At 25.6% G+C, this 20,821-nt stretch overlaps 1 protein-coding gene across 2 annotated transcripts; it reads right to left on the reverse strand.

The window, feature by feature from the left end:
• Positions 1-9,456: 9,456 nt before the first annotated feature.
• On the reverse strand, positions 9,457-18,786 carry LOC103573421 (histone-lysine N-methyltransferase EHMT2). 2 transcript variants are annotated; one of them, XM_008552503.3, is made up of 10 exons: positions 18,308-18,786; positions 16,864-18,230; positions 16,754-16,801; positions 15,932-16,035; positions 15,192-15,837; positions 13,194-13,526; positions 12,157-12,849; positions 10,914-11,164; positions 10,540-10,715; positions 9,457-10,465 (listed from the first exon to the last, which is right to left on the reverse strand). In XM_008552503.3, exons 1-10 carry the CDS (start codon positions 18,343-18,345, stop codon positions 10,303-10,305), a joined length of 3,819 nt encoding a protein of 1,272 aa, XP_008550725.1. In that variant the 5' UTR covers positions 18,346-18,786; the 3' UTR covers positions 9,457-10,302. The 2 variants fall into 2 exon arrangements, with proteins under 2 accessions (XP_008550725.1, XP_008550724.1); XM_008552502.3 differs by having other exon boundaries at positions 16,864-18,786.
• Between the last annotated feature and the right edge of the window lie 2,035 nt (positions 18,787-20,821).

Genomic DNA, 20,821 nt, shown 5'->3' on the forward strand with positions numbered 1-20,821 from the left:
GAGTTGTTAGTGGGGGAAGTGGTCCGAGCGAGTTTTAACAAATTGAGGGGAAGAGTCTTATAATGCGCAGTCTTATAACCAGGTCCTACTGTATTTTAAAATGGAGTAAAATAGGCTCGTAAAAAAAAATGTAAAAATTTAATCATTTGAATTTTATTACTTACACCCTTTTTTATTATTTCTTCTATAAAATTACGTAAGACGAGACTAATAGAATTACTCTTAAATAAATTAAATTTTTATGAGATTTAAGTGAATTTAAGTAAACAGTAATGCATAAACAGATTGAAGTTGTGAAAACTATAAAAAAATAATAACTGCTATGGTCAGTGTAATAAATGTTAAAAAATAAAACCATTGAGATAAAATTCTAACGAAACCAAGATTTTAAAAATAATATTTCACGAATATAAAGCTAATTCAACGTTAATTGCACGGCATCTTATTTTATTTTTATTTACCTACTCAAAACTTTGCAGTCCAATTAGATTAATAACTTTTAAATCTCGCCAAGTTTTAATTAAATTTAATATTTTTTATGCAAGCTAACATCATCGCGAGTTAGCATTACTACAAAATACAAGTAAAAATAATAAAAAGTATTAATTGAAAGTAAAAGTAACAACTGAGCAGGTTTAGAGGATTTGTTGTATTCATTATTTACAACTTATATTCAAGAAAGTTTAGAAATTATAAGTTGAATTTGTTTAGAAATTCAGAAAATTCAAAAATAAAAATATTTTATTTATTTTTAAATAAATTTGTTTTTTAACTTTCTGATATAAAAATTGATAATTTTCCAAAAAAGGCAAGTTACTGGTTTTAATCTGGTTTTCGAAAATCAAGTTTTCATCAGATCTCGATCTTCTGAGACCCTAGGAAGTTATTCTGACTATTTCCGAGTGGACGCCCGGCCGCGTGTGTGTACACTAATTTTTGTCGTACGATATCTTTGAAATGAATCAGCCGATTTTAACGTACACGGAGAAAAAAATTAAGAAATTTTTACTAAATTTGAAAAAAAAATTACAATCCGAGAAGTAATCTTTAAATGTTAAAAAAAATCAAAACTTGTACAAAACTCAAAGTGAAAATTACAACGTATTATTTAGAATAATAATTTCTATTAATTATAAAAATTACAACATTCAAAATGAAATTTACTAGTGACAAATAAAAATTATAATGTGCCAATAATTATAACTATTGTACTTAGTAAATATTAGTGAAAGCGCTTTGTAAAAGATGTATTCTGGCGAGTAATTTTGACAATCCAGATAGTAATTTTCACAATCTCAAATACACGGAAAGAAAATTATAGGAATGGTTCCCATACTATCATGAAAATATTAATTCAAAGAAAGTGGGAAAATTACTTCTACGCGGAACGAAAATTATAGGAAGTATTCCTATTTATTATGGGAATGGTTCCCATAATGGTATAGGAATTTTACCCATACTATTATAGGAACGGTTCCTATATATTATAGGAACCATCTCTCGACCATTATGGGAACCATTCCCATAATATTATAGAAACAGTTCCTATACCAATATGAGAACCATTCCTATAATATTATGGGTAAAATTTCCATACCACTATGGGAAACATTCCCATAATAGATAGGAATACTTCCTATAATTTTCTTTCGGAGTAGCAATTTGTCTTACGGACATTGTAAAATGTACAGTAACCTACGTAGAATTACATTGGAGATGTAATATTTATCAACTACGAAACAAAAATTGCGACTAATGTACTAACTTTTAATAATTCTGAAAACAATTTATACTTTTTGTAAGATTCAACTATTTTTAAATGAATAAGTAAATATGTATTTTTTCCAAGCGAAAATTTAACGAAGCTACATTGTAATTATTATGATAAGTGAAAATTACAATCTAGATAGTAATAATTGAAATAAAAAATTAATTTTCTACAAATCATCGTAATTTTTTTTATGGATTGTAATTTCTTATATGAGATAGCAAATTTTTCATTGTGATTGTAATTATTATATTATTTTGACCTGCATTTTTCTCCGTGTTACTCGTAAATCGCATGACCAATTTGTTTCAAAGTTTGATCAAAACTTAGTACCAGTTAGCTCTTTCGATTGCCGCAGTGTATGAACAAATTGATCGATTTTTCCAAAGATATCGTTGGACAAAAATTACTTTTTTTCAGTGAAATGCATGCTTTTTCGGACCAATCGTTTTTTGACCTCACAGAGCTCAAAATCTTACCAATAATAAAGTTTCTGAGCTCTCCGAGCCCGGCCTCGAAAACAGCGGGAAGTTTTGGGGTTGGCCTACAGAGTCAGATTTTTTCATTGTTATTATTTTTAAAACTTTTTTTATAAAAATTTTATAATCAGTTTATTTTACCCCAGAAGCTTTTGTTATCCACCTTCAACTTTTGTTATATTTATAATTTTTAATAAATAAATACAAAGTGTACATAGACTTAAGAAAAAAATTTATAAATTAATTTAAATATTCAAGTATCAATATTGACAATATTTGTGTATAGAATACTTTTAATATCAATATTGAATAATGATTTTTATTATTATTCCTACATTTTATACAATACCAGATATATGAAAAAATTTATCAATAAAAAAATTCTACTCGACTGATTCTATCGCTTGAATTATGAAGTCTCAATCGCATTTATAACAATAAATTTTCAATAAAGAATTATTAAATTAAAGATGAAGCTTTCTATAACGACTTCTTCCATCAAGATAAAATTTTTTCTCAGATAATTTAATTATATATTTATTGAAAAAATTATCTAGAAATCTACTACATTATTATTAAATTATTTACTTCTGTAATTTTGTATTGCAATAAATTTTTTGTAAAGAATTATTTAATAAAATATGAACCTTTGTAACGATTCTTTCGATCGGAAGAAAAAATTATATCGAGTATTGAAATTCAAATTGCACGTTTATTATGAAAATTCTATAAATCTGCTAATTTTGTATTTAGTTATTTTCAATTGTAATTTTTTTTTCAATGAGCCCTCGAAATTATTAATTTATATTTTAATTATATACAAAGAATACTTATATATTAATAGTGGTTGTTAAATTATAGTTTCATATATTTAGAATTAATGAAATTTTTTAAGTCATTACTCTCTAAAAGTGAATTAGGGAAGATAAATAAAAATCGTTACTAATTCAGAGTGCAAATCGTTCACGAATCCGGAAAAATAAACGTACCTGAAGATCGCAATGTGTTTATCACGAAATGAACTCTCTAAACATTAATTAGTCAAAATAAGTGAATATTCACTAATTCCAAGTGCAAACCGAATTACTAATTTCAAAAAGTGATTCGGTGGGTACTCAGAATTAGCGAATATTCACTTATTTCACTTATTCATGTTTAGAGAGAAAATAACAAAAAAAATGAAAAGTAAAAAATGTACTGAAATGTTTAATTCGCATAGGTACTGATATGTCAGCCGAAAATTACAGCCCCCCCCCCCCCAGTTATCTCTTTCGTTACGCGAAAACGATCCGATTTTCACATACATGAAAATAGTACGGTCGGCAATTTGAATTAGTAAATGTTCACTATTTACAAGTGAATTTTACTAATTCACTTTTAGAAAGTACTAAAACTCAAGAGTTTTATAAAGTATAAATATATATAGATGAATGTTACTATTTTAGATACACTGAGAAACATTTTCTAACAATGAATCGATCTGAATTATTGCAATCATTTCATATCTAGCGGAAATAATCATTTTCTTGACAGAAGAAAATCGACATTTATTTACACTACTGCGAAAAAATAGAAGATCGAAACTTCTTGAAATAAACTTGAATTTTTGCGAATAATTTCTTGTAGTAAGAATATACGATTAGAAAAGATTTTTGTTCTTTTAGTGTAGAACCGTAAGTTTGAATTTAAATCATTAAATATATGTGTAATCTTAATTCGACCTTCCGAGGTCGTAGACATGAGCTTAGCTTTTTTTTGGACGTCGCGAACCGGAGGTTGATACCCCACTACAATTACTGTCGTCTAGCGCCAGTAGTTTCTTTATTTACCAAACAATCGAACAGCAAATCATCTAATCGAACTATGTATATATATAGATCGAAAAAAAAAGTTCAGAAAATTTGAACGCTCATCAAAATTTTTCTATTTTCTATTTATTTTACAGGAAATAATTTTACGTTTGACTTTTTGATGTAAAAAATCTGTAGCTTCAAAATGCAACTTTTGATAATTTTTAACTACGTGTCTTTTTTTTTATTCCATCTACCTTAGTCAGAAAAATTTGTGATATCCAAAATTTCGATATAAAAATTTTTAGGCCAATCATCTGCAGGGAAATGTCTCATTGCTTTTATTTAATACAAAATATATAATAAAAAATTGTTTGTTATTTGTCTCCTAAAAGGGAACGATTGAGAAACGACAACTTAATGATACATTTTCCCGATTATGCTTAAATATATAAATAAAAAACAGAAGGAAAGAAATTGAAAATGAAGAAAAAATGAAAACATCGAATTGACTGTGAAATAGCGTTGAAAATGAAAATAATATATAAAAAAAAATATAAATATATACATCAAAGAAATATTTTTTTCGATTATAAAAATAAGCACCCTATGAGCTTTCGTATCGAGTTTTGTGTACCAGCAAGCTCTACTCTGGTATACTACGACTTTGGTATATAATATTTGATGTAAAATAATATTTTTACGGGTTTCTTTTAGTATGAAAATAAAAAAATAAAACTCATCTCGAGAAAACTACGAGGTTGTCTCGTCATAATTACTCAAACAAAGTTTTCTGTGTGCTGTTTTATAAATTTTCAATCAAAACATAAAGCAAATATAATATGTTCAATATAAATATTTAACTTTCATAAAGTTATTAATTGTTTTGCAAATAGGTGTGGATTTTTTTTTATATTCACAATTTATCTTTCTGATGCGTTAAAAAGAAAATAATACTAAAGTTAGCCTACGTCTGATAATTTTAGTTTTTTTTTTAAATTGTAAATTTAAAAAAAAAATATTTCAAAAAATTGTACCTATAATTTTTTAAATTTTCTACACGTGCATATTTTTAATTTTTGTTTTTTTAAATTAAACTGCTGGAAAAAAAAATTGAAAATTATTCATTGTCTACTAATTTCAATGAGTGTGAATGTAGCAGACAATTGTCAGTTTTTTTTTTAATTTTAGAATAAAGAAAAAAAAATTTTTTTATGCATATTTAGATAGATGCAAAATCCGTATGCGCATTTTTTTAAAATTTCATCATTTTAATTCATTGATTTATTTAATTCTAATTTAGAAATTGTCTAATGTCTGCTAAATTCACACTCATTAGTTTCAATGATTGATTGTTTCAAAAAATCGATTCCAAAGAAAAGAAAATAAAAGTATGCACGTTTTTAAAATAAAAAAACTTAAAGGTGCAATTTTTTTAAATATTTTTTTTGTTATAAATTTATCGTTTTGAAAAAGATCCGAAAATGACGAGATGTCGGCTAACTTCAATATCATTAATTACAGAATCATAAAAAAAAAATATTTTTTATCAAACTACTTTTCTTGTCTTTGTATAAATTCTTTTGACGATTTTTCTTACCGCCTAATATTTTTATTTGTTACGTGGGTTTTATTCACGGATTTTTTTTTATTTTTTAAATTGGATTTAGTGGATTTCCTTAAATTGAAAGATTTCAATCCTATTTTAGTATACGAATTCCATAAAATCAAATAAAATAAAAATAGCGGTACTGGGTAATCTTTTTACACGAAAATAAAAATTTAGTTCTCAATTAGTATTTTTTTTTTTTTCGTTTTCTAAGTTTTTAATAAAAAAATTATTATAATTTCATAATAAAAATCAAAATTTTTAAGTTAGTAGACAATTAACAATTTTCGAATTTTTTTTTTTTAACATCAATTACAAAAAAAAAGAAAAAACTAAAAAAAGCACATGTAAAAAATTTTAAAAACTACAAGTTCAATTTTTTAGAATATTTTTTTTTTTAAATTTATCATTTTAAAAAAAATTAAAAAATTATTAGACGTCAGCTTAGCTTAATAACGTACAAAAATCTTGATGATACGGAAGTTAGTAGTCATCTCATAATTTTTGAAATTTTTTCAGAACGATAAATTACAAAAAAAAAAGTATTTTAAAAAATTACCCTGACGGTTTTTTTAATTTTCTATATGTCCATATTTTTATTTAAAAAAATTTTTTTTTGTAAATAATGTTTAAAAAAAAAAATCTAAAAATTTTAAACTGTCTGTTAACTTCAGGATGATAATTCTTAGATTAGTAGTTTATTTAAAAATTATTTGTTATAAATAAAAAAAAAAACTTGCCTTCCACTGCTTCCTCGTGCTGAAGCTTCGCCGTCACTCCAAACAATCTACTGATTATAGCTTGATGTATCCGTCAGCTAGTCATCATGTACATTTTAACAATCTCCCTTCAATAATCACCACTTAATTAAAAACAAAATAAAAAACAAACTATTCATTACTTTCACAATCACTAAAAAATATTTTCCCCAAACTTGACAGCCCTGTCATCTCGACTCGATCCAATTAAAATATTTTTTATTAAAACCTACAATAATAAACCAATTAATTCACTAAGTCCTAAGACTCACAATTTTATTTACTTATTTTTTAATAACTATTATTATTATTACTATTATTATATTTATTATTATTATTATTATTTATAATAATATTATAAAAATAACTAGTGATTTATAATAAATATTCCCGAATAAACAAAATAACTACGGTACTCTACGCAGCTACGCACGAACACTGCAAACTCACCACGGTCGCTACACTAACTGCCGGCTCATTCAATTTTGAACATAATAAAAATTCACTGCCGGCCAATCCTCGTACGCGGGAACACTGTCACTACGCATGATTCAAAATTCACCTAACCGCCATTTTTCTATCAAATTTAATCCTTGTTATTGTTATTATTTTTTTTTTATTTATTATTATTATTATTATTTTATTTATTGAGGAGTGTGAATGTAACAGACATCGGACAAATTTAAAATTATGAATAAATAGAGTAAATGATTGAAAAAATAATATTCATAATAAATGCACGTATTAATTTCAACAATTTTTAAATGCGCATTTTTTTAAATTTTATTTTATTAATTATTTATTCGATTTTATTAATAATTTCAAATTTGTCTGATGTCTGCTACATTCACACTCAAGCATATTTTTAGTTTTTTCTTTTTGTAATTGATTTGTTGAAAAAAATATCTTAGAATTTTTAATTGTCTACTAACTTCAGGATCATTAAAAAAAAATGATGATTCTGAAGTTAGCAGACAATTAACAATTTTTGGATTTTTTCAACAATCTAATTTAAAAAAAAAAAAAAAAAAATTATGCACATGTAAAAAAATTAAAAAAACTACAGATGCTATTTTTTTAAATATTTTTTTTTTTATAATTTATCATTTTTTAAAAATCCAAAAATTATTAAACCTCGACTACTTTCAGTATCATAAAAAATGCGCGTTCTGATTGTCCTTTGATCTGAATACAAATTTTTTAATTTCTATTCTACTTACATTTTATTTATTTATTTCAAAATTTAAAAAATTTACACTTGTCAATTACTTTCACACTCACGAACACATTTACCACCAATAAATAACACTAAACTAAAATATTAAATTATTTAATTAAATATGAACTGTAAGCTCAACCCAGTCATTTATGACGCTAACGACGCGACTAATTATTTTAAACATTTATAAAGTTATTTAATGTCTAATTTATAATAATTTGTTAATTATTAATTAACGATCAATTAAATGAAGCTATTTTTAATATAATTTTAGTTAATAACACTTAAAAAAAGGATTAAATTAACAAATGTAATCCGAGGCACTAAACGCGTCCGTTACGTTCCGAGGATAAAGTTGCACTGTATCGGAAGTATGTCCACTATTTTTTAATTGGCGTACAAGAACTAATCACAAGCCTCCTTTCTTTTAGATCGTCAAAATATTTATAACGACTAATTTCATTGGCTCGTTCACGTAAAATTTGAAAATTCAAATTTCAACCAATGAGACAGCTGCTTATTTTTTAACCAAAACCCGGGAAAATTTGAAATTTATTTTTTACAACTATTAACTTTTTTTAAAACTGAATAATTTTATTGAAATAAATACTAACTTGTAATTAACACTTAATATTTAAATAAAATTTGAATAATAAAAAGGGAATGATGATGATTCTAAAGTTAGTAGACAATTAATATTTTTCGGATTTTTATTCTAACAAATTAATCACAAAAAAATCACAAGTAAAAATATGCACATGTAGAAAATTAAGAAAACTTAAGGTGCAATTTTTGAAAAGTTTTTTTTTTTTTTTTGATAATTTATCGTTTTTAAAAAAATCCAAAAATTAATGAACGTCGGTTAAATTCAGTATCATGAAATGATCTTCAATGATACTGAAGTTAACCGAGGTCTAATAATTTTTGAATATTTTTAAAAACTATAAATTATAAAAAAAAAAAAAATATTTAAAAAAAATTGCACTTGTAGTTTTTTAAATTTACTACATGTGCATATTAAATTTTTTTTTTTTTCTAATCTTTTTGTTGATAAAAAAATCCAAAAAAAAGAAAACTAAAAAATGCACATGAAGAAAGTTAGAAAAACTACAAGTGCAATTTTTTTAAATCCATTTTTTGTTTTTAATAATTTATCGTTTTTAAAAAAATTCAAAAATTATTAGATGTCGGCTAACACTTCAGAATCATTATCACGAATGATCTTGCAGTTAGCAGACAATCAACAATTTGCGGATTCTTTCTTCAACAAATTATTCACAAAAAAAAATGCACATGAAGAAAATAAAAAAATCTACAGGTGCAATTTTTTAAATATTCTTTTTTTTTAATTATTGGACGTCGACTAACTTCAGTATCATAAAAAGGAAAGGATTTTTTTCAAAATTTAATATTATTTATTGTACAAACAATAAATAAATAAACTGGTAATATATTAAAGTTGAAAGACCTGAACCATCCTACTAACTAAAATAATTAATGCAGTCGATTTATGGTCAAGTTGAGTCCAGTACAAGTACCAAAAGCTCTTAGTACTTGAAATAACTTAATATATATTCCATTTCACTACTAAAACCCCATTAAGATTGTTGACAAACTTTAAGAACTTGTAAGTTCTTGAAATTCTTGGTAATTATGTTAGTCACTTCAACTGATCTAATTTACAAAAAAAAAAAAAAAAAAAAAATAAATAAATAAAAAAATTACTTGACAATTACAAATATTTACAACTTTTTTTTTATTTATTATACAAAAAAATTCATTTTTATTTATTTTGTACAAAAGTGAATTTATAGCAAAGTATCTTTTACTAGACAATTATTATTATTATTGTAACTATCATTACAATTATTACATAATTAACAATAGCATTAGATGAGCAAACGAATTGTTAACAATTTAATTTTAATTATAATTACAGAGGACGAGAAGTCTGATTTATTTCGAAGCCTATTCTATGTCGTTTGATTTTTTTAAAAGTTTTAAAATTATTTTCAATTAAAAAAGAAAAATAATTTTAAATAATTAGTCTCGATATCTTTCATAAATAAAAATATCTTTAATTAAATCGCATATGTTAATATATTTTTTAAACAAAAATAAAATATAATAAATTTAATTATTTAAAAAGAAAAAAGAAAGAAATTAAATATAACTTTAAATAAACTTATTTGACTCTTATCTATTTTATCAGTCAGTCAATTAGATTAATGTATGAATTAATTTAACTAATACATTTTTCTCTCTACTTTATTAATATTTTACAAATAAAAAAAAATTAAAATGCATTACTCATTATTTTAGTTATTGAAATTGATAATAATTAATTTTGTTAATGAGAATTTAAACAAATTCTTGTAATTTATCTTGACGGCATGAAAGTGGCAAGTAAATCATTTAATAAATAAAAAAAAAAGTTTTTATTACTGTAAGTAATAATAATGAGCTGCATTAATGGCATTTTATCATTAATAAATATAATAAAATTAAACAATCATCAATTGTTTAGTCGTTTGTACTCAATAACTTTCCCACTTACCGTAAAATATTATTTGTTCCTCTAATATTCATAACTGTAATAAAAATTAATTAAAAAAGAACTATTCGTTGTGATCGACACGATCAAATATATAATTTAAATAAAACAGAGCTCATAATTTATTAGTTTAATTGTCCAGCTAGTATCTCTTCCTGTTGGATTTTTTTTCTGTAATTATCTAATGTTACTTGGATTGTTTTTTCGGAATATCGGCAATTTAATGCACCACATGTACAAGTGAATGATTTATATTTTATTATCCAAAACTTTTCTCCGTAATCGAATCTAAGTAAGTAAAGTTTAAAAAAATACACAATTAATTATTCAATTACTAATTTGTTAAGTAATTAAAAACTTACCCAAGTTCTTCGTCAGCTTCAATATCACGATTTGCAAAAAAGGCTATCCTAGGAAAATGTAGATCTTGATGCTCGACAAAAACACGTACAGGAAGTAAATTTGGAGCACAAGAATGATTTATAAAACGTGCTAAATTACCATAACGTCGGGCATCAATACAATAAGTTTCTCCATCCTTAAAAGTCGGATAAAACATTAGTTTATAAAATACAGGTGATTTTTTTTTTATAAATATTTATCAAGATTCAAAGATTTTAATTAAGAAATAGTTATTTTATTAACGGCAATAGATATATATTATACATCAAGACTTATTTGCTATTAGATCTTGATCGGGTATTGAATGTTATTTTATATTAAAATGAATACTTACTCGATTGTCTAAATCAAATAGATAAGAATCATCCTCACGATGATCAGCTTCTGAATCGGATATTATTTCGCCTACATATTCACAAACATAACTACCCTTAGATATATGCCGTAAAGTTCTCAAACCCCATCCTTTGCCTATTGTTCTGAACAATTGAAATCGTTGAGTCAGTCCATGTTGAACTACACGATTATTGCACGTTATTCTATTGCAAGCACACGCTTGATTACACTCAAACAACATCGGTGGATCTGTAAAAAAAATAACAAATAAAATAAAATAAAACTAATCAATTACATAGTGAAAAATATTTTTTTGCCTTTGAAAATTCATAGTCATTTTCCAGAGATTCGAACACTGAATACGATTGCTATCAAATAAATCGTATCACGTTTCAAATCAAAGATAATAGTCATTAATTTTAAAAACAACCGTTTTCAGTATTTCAGTCACTGATTTTTTTTTCTTTTATTAATAAGGTAAAATTTTTTATATAAGTACAACTAAGTAACTATAAGTACACTCAAGGACCTTATTTAAAAAATTAATAATAATTAATTATCAACATTATTCTTCAAACTTAAATTTTATTCTAATACTCAAAACTTCAAAAAATAACTATAAAAAAAAATATGGGTTTTCACTTTATTTATTAATTTATATTAAGTGATTTAATCTCACTCCAATGAAAAGTGAATGGGTATAGGGGCTTTTACCTTACTTAGGGTTTAATGAATGACTTTTTGTTATTAAAATTCTTATGGCCTTGAAGTTCGCCAACAGTTTACAATTTTGAGATTATTTTTTTAACAATTCAATTTAATAACGAAGAAAAAACTGAAAATATGCACATGTAGAAAATTAAAGAAATTACAAGTGTAATTTTTTTAATATTCCTTTTAAAAAATAAAAAAAAAATAATTAAACGTTGGCTAACTCCAGTATTATAAAAAAAACTTTTGAAATGTATTTGTCAATATTATATTGACTGATAAAAATATTTAGAAATAATAATTTTTTTTATTTTTAGAAAAACATTCCGATCTTTAGGTTCATGAATTATTTTTAATAAAAATGATAAAAACGTATTTATCAGTTAAAGTGAGCAACTAATGATACTGATCAGTTTGAGGGGCTTTTACCTTAATTATTTTAATAAATGAAAAAATTATGAAAATATTTCTTCAAAGTAAAATGTAAATTTTTTTTTTAAGAGAATTAAAAAAAGTAAATCCAAACTCACCAGCGTAATTAAATTCCGGTATTAATTTACCCTCTTCATCATACCAACATCTTAAACTAATATTACCACAAAGACACTTTTCCGAGCTACAATTATCTTCACAGTGACACGACTGTAACGAAGTTATTGTCCTATCAACATTAATATTACTGGTAAAACAATTTTCAACGACATACAAAAAATCTGTTGGCTTATCTTCTGAGTCAAATCCATTTACACACTGTATAGGATTTGATTCTTTACCACGTGAGATATCATTTGTGAGAATCCTCGTTGTTTTTTCCCACATACTCTCCGACAATTCAATAACTTTGGCATTCAATCTCAAAGCCGCCATCGTATCGCCGTCAGTCGTACAACAATTTAAAGCTGTTTCACCGGCAACATTTACTTCCGATACTTTGGCACCACGTGCTAACAACAACACGCTGACAGCATACTGATCCTGTCTAGCTGCAATATGCAGTGGCGTGTCACCATGAACATTTACAGCATTTACATCACATCCTTCATTCAGTAACATCTCTGTAATATCTGAGCTCCCACTGTAAGCACTCCAATGTAATGCAATGTTTTGCTCAGCGTCTCTTATCAAAGGATCACATTTTTTTTCAATTAAAAATCGGGCCACATCAACATGACAAAATTCACAAGCCCAAATTAGACTAGTCCAACCACCATCATCAACAGAATCTGTATAAAAAATAATACCAATAATAATTTCAATAAAACTTTCAGTTGTCATAAACATATCAAAATTAAATATATTAATTAAAAAAAAATTGAAACTTTAATTAAAAAAAAAAAAAAAAAAAAAAAAAAGTCGTTCGGCAGCCGAAATGGAAGTAGATTTTTGATTATTTATTTAATTGTTTAAATCCGTAAGGTAGACGGTAGCGTTTAAAAGTTCATTTAAAGCTTGTAAGGTCAGTTATATTTATGCTTGTCAATTTTGAAAAAATACTTTATATATACTTTAATGGTCGAAGGGTTAATTAACAGTAATAATTTATTAAAAAAACAATAATAAAACTTACCCACTAAAGTCCTAGGTACTTTACATTCAGACAAAATAATTCTACAGGATTCAAGGTGTCCGGATTTAGCAGCCATATGTAATGCAGTCATACCATCTTCGCCTTTCAGTGTAACATCAGCACCAACACGTACTAAGTAACGTACAACTTCAGTCTTTCCTCCAATTGCCGCTAGCATTAAAGGCGTCAATTGATTTTTATCCATAACATCTAATTGAGCACCAGCTTGTACTAGAGCATGAACACAACCCAAATTACCACGATCAGCAGCTATATGAAGCCCTGTACGATGTGAATATTCACGAAATGTGTGATTCGCATTATAACCACAAGCTAAAATAATTAATTAATTGATTAATTAAATAAATAATAGTATATTGTGACAAGGGATGAAACAAAACGATTTCAGACCAGGGTAGTTTGCTGACATCTTCCGCAGTCTGACATCATCTTTCATCCCGAGTTACACACGATTTTTAATGATTACCTGCATTGGAACTTAAAATTTCAGTGTTAGCAGCCAGTCAAAAACAAGTTAATTTAAAACTGACTATTAGCGTAATCGTAAATTGTCATTTGCAATTTATAATTAAACAGTAATTATAAATACTATTTATTCACACTAATTTTTATAAAACAATCACAGTCAGAACTGTCATTTACGTAAATAAAATTAATGGTAAGAAATTACTATTCAACAAATGACGTGTCAGAGTTTAAAGCCATTCTCAGACACTGCCCCTAACTTTTTAAAAATTTCATCAATTAACTAAAAAAAAAATTAAAGCATTTATTGAAAAAAGGACAACGTAGTAGTAATTTTGCCGATATAGTATTAAAAAAAATTACTTACAATTGATATTAATTAGGAGTTAAACGAAATTTTGAAAATAAATTTAAATAAAATCATGTGAATTTTATAATTCAAATTTTTTAGGCTAAAATTTATTCAACTCTCCAAGTAGCACACTTGCCTTGTGACATCTATAAGATATCAGAGCCAGGATTTTTGCTTTGATTTAAAAATAACAATTAATAATTAATGCTGTCAAATTTTTGATATTGCGGCGAAAATATTGATCGTATAAAAAAATTTTTCATACAAAAGTTGTAGGAACATTAATTTTATGAAAAAAATGTCTCTTATAATTTTTTCATAGGACTAATAAGAAAGCCGTAATTTTCGAATTAAGATTTTCATAATTAACAAAAATTTGAATCGTTCATTATGAATCTTAATTTTGGAATTGCGGTGAAAATATTGATCGTATAAAAAAATCATAAGAGACATTTTTTTTATGAAATTAAATTTCCTACAACTTTTGTTTGAAAACTTTTTTTATAAGACCAATTTTTTCGCCTTAATATCAAATATATGAACCATTCAGTTTGAAATTGAGGCAAAAATTGTCTCTACATTTCAGTTTTTAGGCTGTTTTTTGACAGATCGATAAGGCACCAACATGTTGACAAAACGATCAGAAATTCATGTCACCGAAAAAATATCTATTTAAAAGATTTGACACAAGTGACGACAAAAAGTAGATTACAAATAGTGGTAAAATAAGTTATCGAAAGGATTTTTTAATTAACATGTCCTTTTTAAGACAGGATATAATTACAATAAATAATTATTTTAAAATTCTATACCTCGGCAAAATTACTACTACGTTGTCTTTTTTTCAATTAGTTTCAATTTTTTTTAAATTAATTAATACAATTATAATAATTGAAAGCCATCGGAAATTTTTAAAAAGTCGGTGGAACTGTCTGAGAATTTCCTTAATTAAATTGCGAAAGCCTTCAATCTGCCAGCGGAAACAAGATTGTTTCTGCCCGCTGATTGAAGACATTGACAATTTACGCGTTTGCTAATATTCATTCACGGTATTGGATTGAAGTTCGCCTCTTTCAACTGGCTGTGGAGAACTGAAACTTAGTTTCGATGCTGGTACCATAATAAATACATTATTAATAAATTTGTTGATTGTAATTTACCTAAAACATTAACTAATTTATCTAGATCACCATTTTTAACAGAAGTATAAAGACTCATTATTGTAAATCGTTCTGGACGTTCATTTGTATTTATAGTAACTTGAGGTATTTTAATATCTTCAGGCTTAACCAAAGGACTTGGTGGTCTTTCTGCGAGTTTAGTATTGTCACCTTTTCCAGGTAATGTCATCTTAGCAGAAGGTAATTTTGAAAATTTTCTACGCGTTGGAATGTAAACAGGTTTACGTGATCCAGACATTGTTACCAAAACGTCATAATTAGACGTTTCATTGGCACAATGAGGGCATACGGGTTTCTTATTAACGTAAATCTCACAATCACGATGAAATTGGTGTCCATTATTGCACTGTACAAATTTACCTTGAGTACAAAATAAACCACACGAGGGACAACAGTTGTGACGTAATAAACGTTCTTTATGAGCGCGACATAAAATAATGAACGGTACACGTGTACTCGGACGTCTCATCGCTACGTCATTGCTGTCTACTTCATTGCAACATCCAATTAATCTGTTGTCTATTGAGTCTATTGCTGTACAAAATAATGGTGTTCCTGATCCTGTTATTGTGACATATAACTGCGATCGCATTTGACATAAACATATCGTTGATTCCTCATAAGTCTATCAAATATATAACAAATATTTAATTATTATTAATTATCATATTAGATTCTGTCTTATCAGTTGATTAATATTAATTATTTTTAATTTTTACCTCACTAAATACTGCTGAAGATTCTGGTTTTGATGCTTGTCCTTCAGCTGGACTTGGACTTGGTACCATACTCCTACGGGTTCTTTTTGTTGGCACATGATATTCTTAAGTTCAAATTATTACTTAATTAGTATTTAACAAATTTTTATATATTTCATAAAAAAAAACATGATATTGAAGTTAGCCGACATCTAGTAATTTGTGGATTTTTTTTTTAAACAATAAATTATAAAAAAAAAAAAATTGAAAAAATTGCACCTGTAGTTTTTAAAATTTTCTAAATGTGCATATTTTTAGTTTTTTTTTGTCATAAATTTGTTATAAAAAAAAATCAAAAAATTTTTAATTGTCTGTTAACTTTAGGATAATTGATACTGAAGCCAGCCGACGTCTGATAATTTTCAGATTTTTTTAAAAACGCCAAATTATTAAAAAAAAAAAAATTTTTTTAAATTGCACCTATAGTTTTTTTAATTTTCTACATATGCATTTTTTTTTTTTTTAAACTGACTTGTTGAAAAAAAAATCCAAAAGTTACTAATTGTCTGTTAACTGATGATCTTTAAATTGACAGACAATAATTTTCGGATTTTTTTTTTTTTCCGACAAATCAATTGAAAAAAAAAAAAAACTAAAAATATGCACATATAGAAAATTCAAAAAACTGTAGGTGCAATTTTTTCAAATATTTTTTTTTCACAATTTATCGCTCAGAAAAATAATCCAAAAATTATTAGACGTCAGCTATTTTCAGTATCATGTTAACTTTAAGATGATAAAAAAACTAGTATAAAATTTTGAGTGGGAAATAAAATTGAATACCTTCAGGGTAGTCATTATTTTTTCCAGCTTCTGCAGCAGATGGTCCATCTAAAAGATAAATAAATTAATTACAAAAATAATAGTAATATTTTTTAAATTAAATAATTTACCTTCAAAAGAGTCATGTTTAACAATTTTTCTAGCAGCGTAATTATTTCTAGGTCTTCCTCGGTCTTTTTTTCTCCCAGCAGCGGGTTTAAGAAAGGGCTTATCAACATCCGAAGCTGAGCTATCGTCGACAGGATCCGACTTTGCTGGAGAATCTTTAATCATAGGTGACAATTTTGGCATACCCTCATAATCAACAAGCGAATTTTGTGTCTCATCAGCTAATAATGTATCATTAGCATTACTATCACCTGGACTAGATACTTTAGAACTGTCATGAACTGAATTGTCAGAATAATTATTATAGTCACTGTAAGAATTAGTAACTTTAGATTCTTTTATTTCTTTATTATTGTTTGTTCGTCTAGGCCGTCCAGGTTTTGTATATTTTCTTTTTTTATTTTCTTCAGTAGAGTTTGACTTTTCTTTTATCGCCATTGCACTTTCTAGTACCGTACTCTTACCAGATTCTTTACAAAGTCTACGAGCAGAACGTTTCAAACTAGGAGTTTCTTCAGTCGAATCACTGAAAGCTCTTAGTCTCGTCCTTCTTCTTCGTTTTCTGGTCAAAGGTACTTGGTTATTAACAACACTGGGCTCCTCTTCTTTCTTTTCATTATCAACTTCAGCTGTTGGTTCATTAGAAACTCCAGCGTCTACATCATCAGCGACAGCATCAACCGCAGTAGGTTCACTTGGCATCTCAGCATCAGCAGTAGTATCAACATCAGCATTTGTATCAGCACCAGCTTCAACATCAGCATCAACCAAATTTTCATCAACTTCAGTAGCTGTAATTTCAACCTGCTGATTATCCAAATCTTTATTATCAGAGTCTAGTTTTTCTTGATCATTTCCCTCATTATTCTCCTCATTGTCCGACTTTTCAGCCGCATCTGAATGATCATCAGAGTGTTCTATTTTAACCGAAACACCTCCAATCTGATCACAATTTCCAAGTTCATCTGGTACTAGGCTCAAATTAGAAGCGCAACTTGATATTTTAGTTTTTCTACCATCATTTGTTGTCTCATCAATCGTACGAAAAGTCAAAACAATTCTTGGAATGTTATCTTTTTTGCTTTCAGCTTTGGGTAACTCGATAACTTCCGCGTCTTCAAGACTCTGAACTTGTCCCACTTCTTCCTCTACCTCTTCTTCCTCCTCCTCTTCTTCATGTTCTTCTTCTTCTTCCTCTTCATCAACCTGCTGTTCTTCAGCATCATCATCAATATCGTTAACAACTTCCATCAACTTACATTCTTTATCATTATCATTATCATTACCATTATTAGTATCAGTATCCTCTTCCTCCAAATACTCAGTGGGAATTTTAAAATTGTTATCGTCTTGCTGCTGATCCTCAGCACTTTTACCAACAGAATTATTATGAATACTGCGATTAAATTCATTAGTCATACCTTCTAAAATTTTTTCAATACTAACTTTATCCTCAACAGCAGATATCGTCGCCATATCATCATCCTCAGCCTCTTCTTCCGGACAACCCTCGACACCAATATTTTTATCTTCAGACATTTTAAATTTTCTGTGACTTATTATCAATAAACCAACATCTTTATCGGCTAAATTAATATACCCCACACATTATCTATCACATAAATATATAATATACATATATTATTCATTTATTTATAATATAAAAAATATAAATCGGCTCCGGTCATCACTCTTCGGCAGTGACTTAAATTAAATCCACTATTTTTTAAATTTCAAAATTAACTACAGCCTAAGAAATTATTTTAAAATCCAGTCGGCGGCAATAAAATTTATTTTAAATAATAGAGTATTTTTTTTTTTTTTTTTTTAAATAAAACGTATGATGTTTTTGTTAATTATTTTACAAAAATATTACGAACTCGCGTGCCCCGACCACGGCCGGAGGCCATATTGATTTCTCAGGGACGGGCCGATCCGAAACCAACAAATTATTTTTTTTTTTATTTATCTTTTTTATACTTTTTATATTCATATACATATGTATCTATTATCAATCACTCACAAATTTTTTTTTAATCATTATTTACTTATTATGACAATTAAAAATTTTTCCATAGGTTATGGTTTTTTTTTATATATATTTTGATATATTTGTTTACACGTTTAACTTTTAAAAACATATGGCTCGAAATATTTTATTTTGTTTTATTTCTGCAAGAGAGTAGAGTTTCTTTGCGCATATATATTAAATATATATCAATTGTTTATATTTTTATACGAAAATTCAAAATAATGAATTTATAAATAATCAATTTTTTGAAATCTTAAATTTACTGCTAATTTTTTTTTTAAATTTCAATTTTATTTGAAATTTTTACTTTTATTTTTTTATCATTTGATTAATAATTAAAATTAGCATTCAAATATATTAATTAATTATTTACTGTAATTAATTACAAATTTCTTTATCTAAAAAAAAAAATTATTAATTATTAATTTTTCCCCCTTTTTCTTTTAAATAATAAATCGTTTTTATTTTATTTTTAATATTAATGAAATTTTTATATTAATTAAAATATTTAACAATTATTATTATAATTATCTGATTATCAATAGATATAATTATATAACATAAATAAATATATTTCTTACTTATATCGTAATCTAAGTTTACTTTTGAACCAGACTATAGATCTGCATAAAAATAATTAAGATAAATATGAATGTAACTTATTTAATTAGATTTAAAAATAATAATAATAATATAAAAATAAATTATAAAATTCAAAATTCAAATTATCATTATAATAAAAATTATCAAAAAATCGATTATAAATTACTTGGCATGCGTGAATTGTTTTATTATAGCTATTGAGGATATACCACGTATACAAAAGATATAAATATAGCTATATAAATATGTATGTTATATAGGAATATATATAATTATTTAAATAGAATTATATAAATGAACATTTATAATTAATAAAAATAATATATGATTCCTAAAATTATCAGGGTTAAAAATTTTCGAATTTTTTTTTCAACAGTAATTTAAAAAAAAAAGCTAAAAATATGCACATGTAGAAAATTTGAAAAACTATAGGTGTAATTTTTTCAAATATTTTTTTTTTTGAATTTATCCTTTTTAAAAAAATCTAAAAATTAGACATCGCCTAATTTCAATATGATCTTGAAGTTAGCAGGCAATTAATAATTTTCGGAATTTCTTTTCACCAAATCAATTATAAAAAAACAAAAACTAAAAATACGCACACGTAGAAAATTTAAAAAACTACAGGTGCAATTTTTTTTAAATATATTTTTTTTATAATTGAATGTTTAAAAAAAAAATTCAAAAATTATTAGACGTCGGCTAACTTCAATATCATATTTCAGTATCGTAAGTAATATTTAGAAAAAGGAAATAAAAAACATTTCGTATAAATATAAGTTTATTTACATTACTTGTATGACAAAGGTAATTGTCTATGTGTACGTACATATATATTTATATATGTATGTGTATATTTATTAATAATATAGAGTACTATTTAATAGTAATAAATGAATATGAATTACAAATTAATAATTACAATTTTATCTCCATCTGCAATGCATTTAAAATTTAAATAATATACAATTTTTTTATTTTATATCTCTGTTGAAAATTTATACATATTTATTACAATAATAATAACCAATGCCATAAGGCTTGTGCATTTTAAATCGTAAGTTATTTTATCAACGATTAAAAATATATTATTATTATTATTTAACTGTTTTTCTTTTGTAATTTTGTTAAAAAATTTACGTATTGTTACACAATCTTTTTTCTTATAATTATTTATTAACTTTTTATAAATATTAAATCAGAGCGATTATAAATATTTTTTTATTAATGAGTAATATCGGAAGTTTAAACCATCAAGCTCGTTATTTAAATACATATTTTTAAGAATTTTAATTTAGTGGGAATTTTTAATGACAATAATTATT

This window comes from Microplitis demolitor, chromosome 7 (assembly GCF_026212275.2).
Source record: "Microplitis demolitor isolate Queensland-Clemson2020A chromosome 7, iyMicDemo2.1a, whole genome shotgun sequence".
NCBI classification, from domain to species: Eukaryota; Metazoa; Arthropoda; class Insecta; order Hymenoptera; family Braconidae; genus Microplitis; species Microplitis demolitor.

Bases quoted from the DNA above. Each gene is read 5' to 3' on its own strand.
- LOC103573421 (XM_008552502.3), bottom strand. From the start codon at position 18,400: ATGTCTGAAGATAAAAATATTGGTGTCGAGGGTTGTCCGGAAGAAGAG. The intron at 13,527-15,191 runs GTAAATTACAAT...TAATTATTTTAG, and splicing joins TAAATTAGTTAATGTTTTAG to CTTGTGGTTATAATGCGAAT. The intron at 12,850-13,193 runs GTAAGTTTTATT...TTTTTTATACAG, and splicing joins AGTACCTAGGACTTTAGTGG to ATTCTGTTGATGATGGTGGT.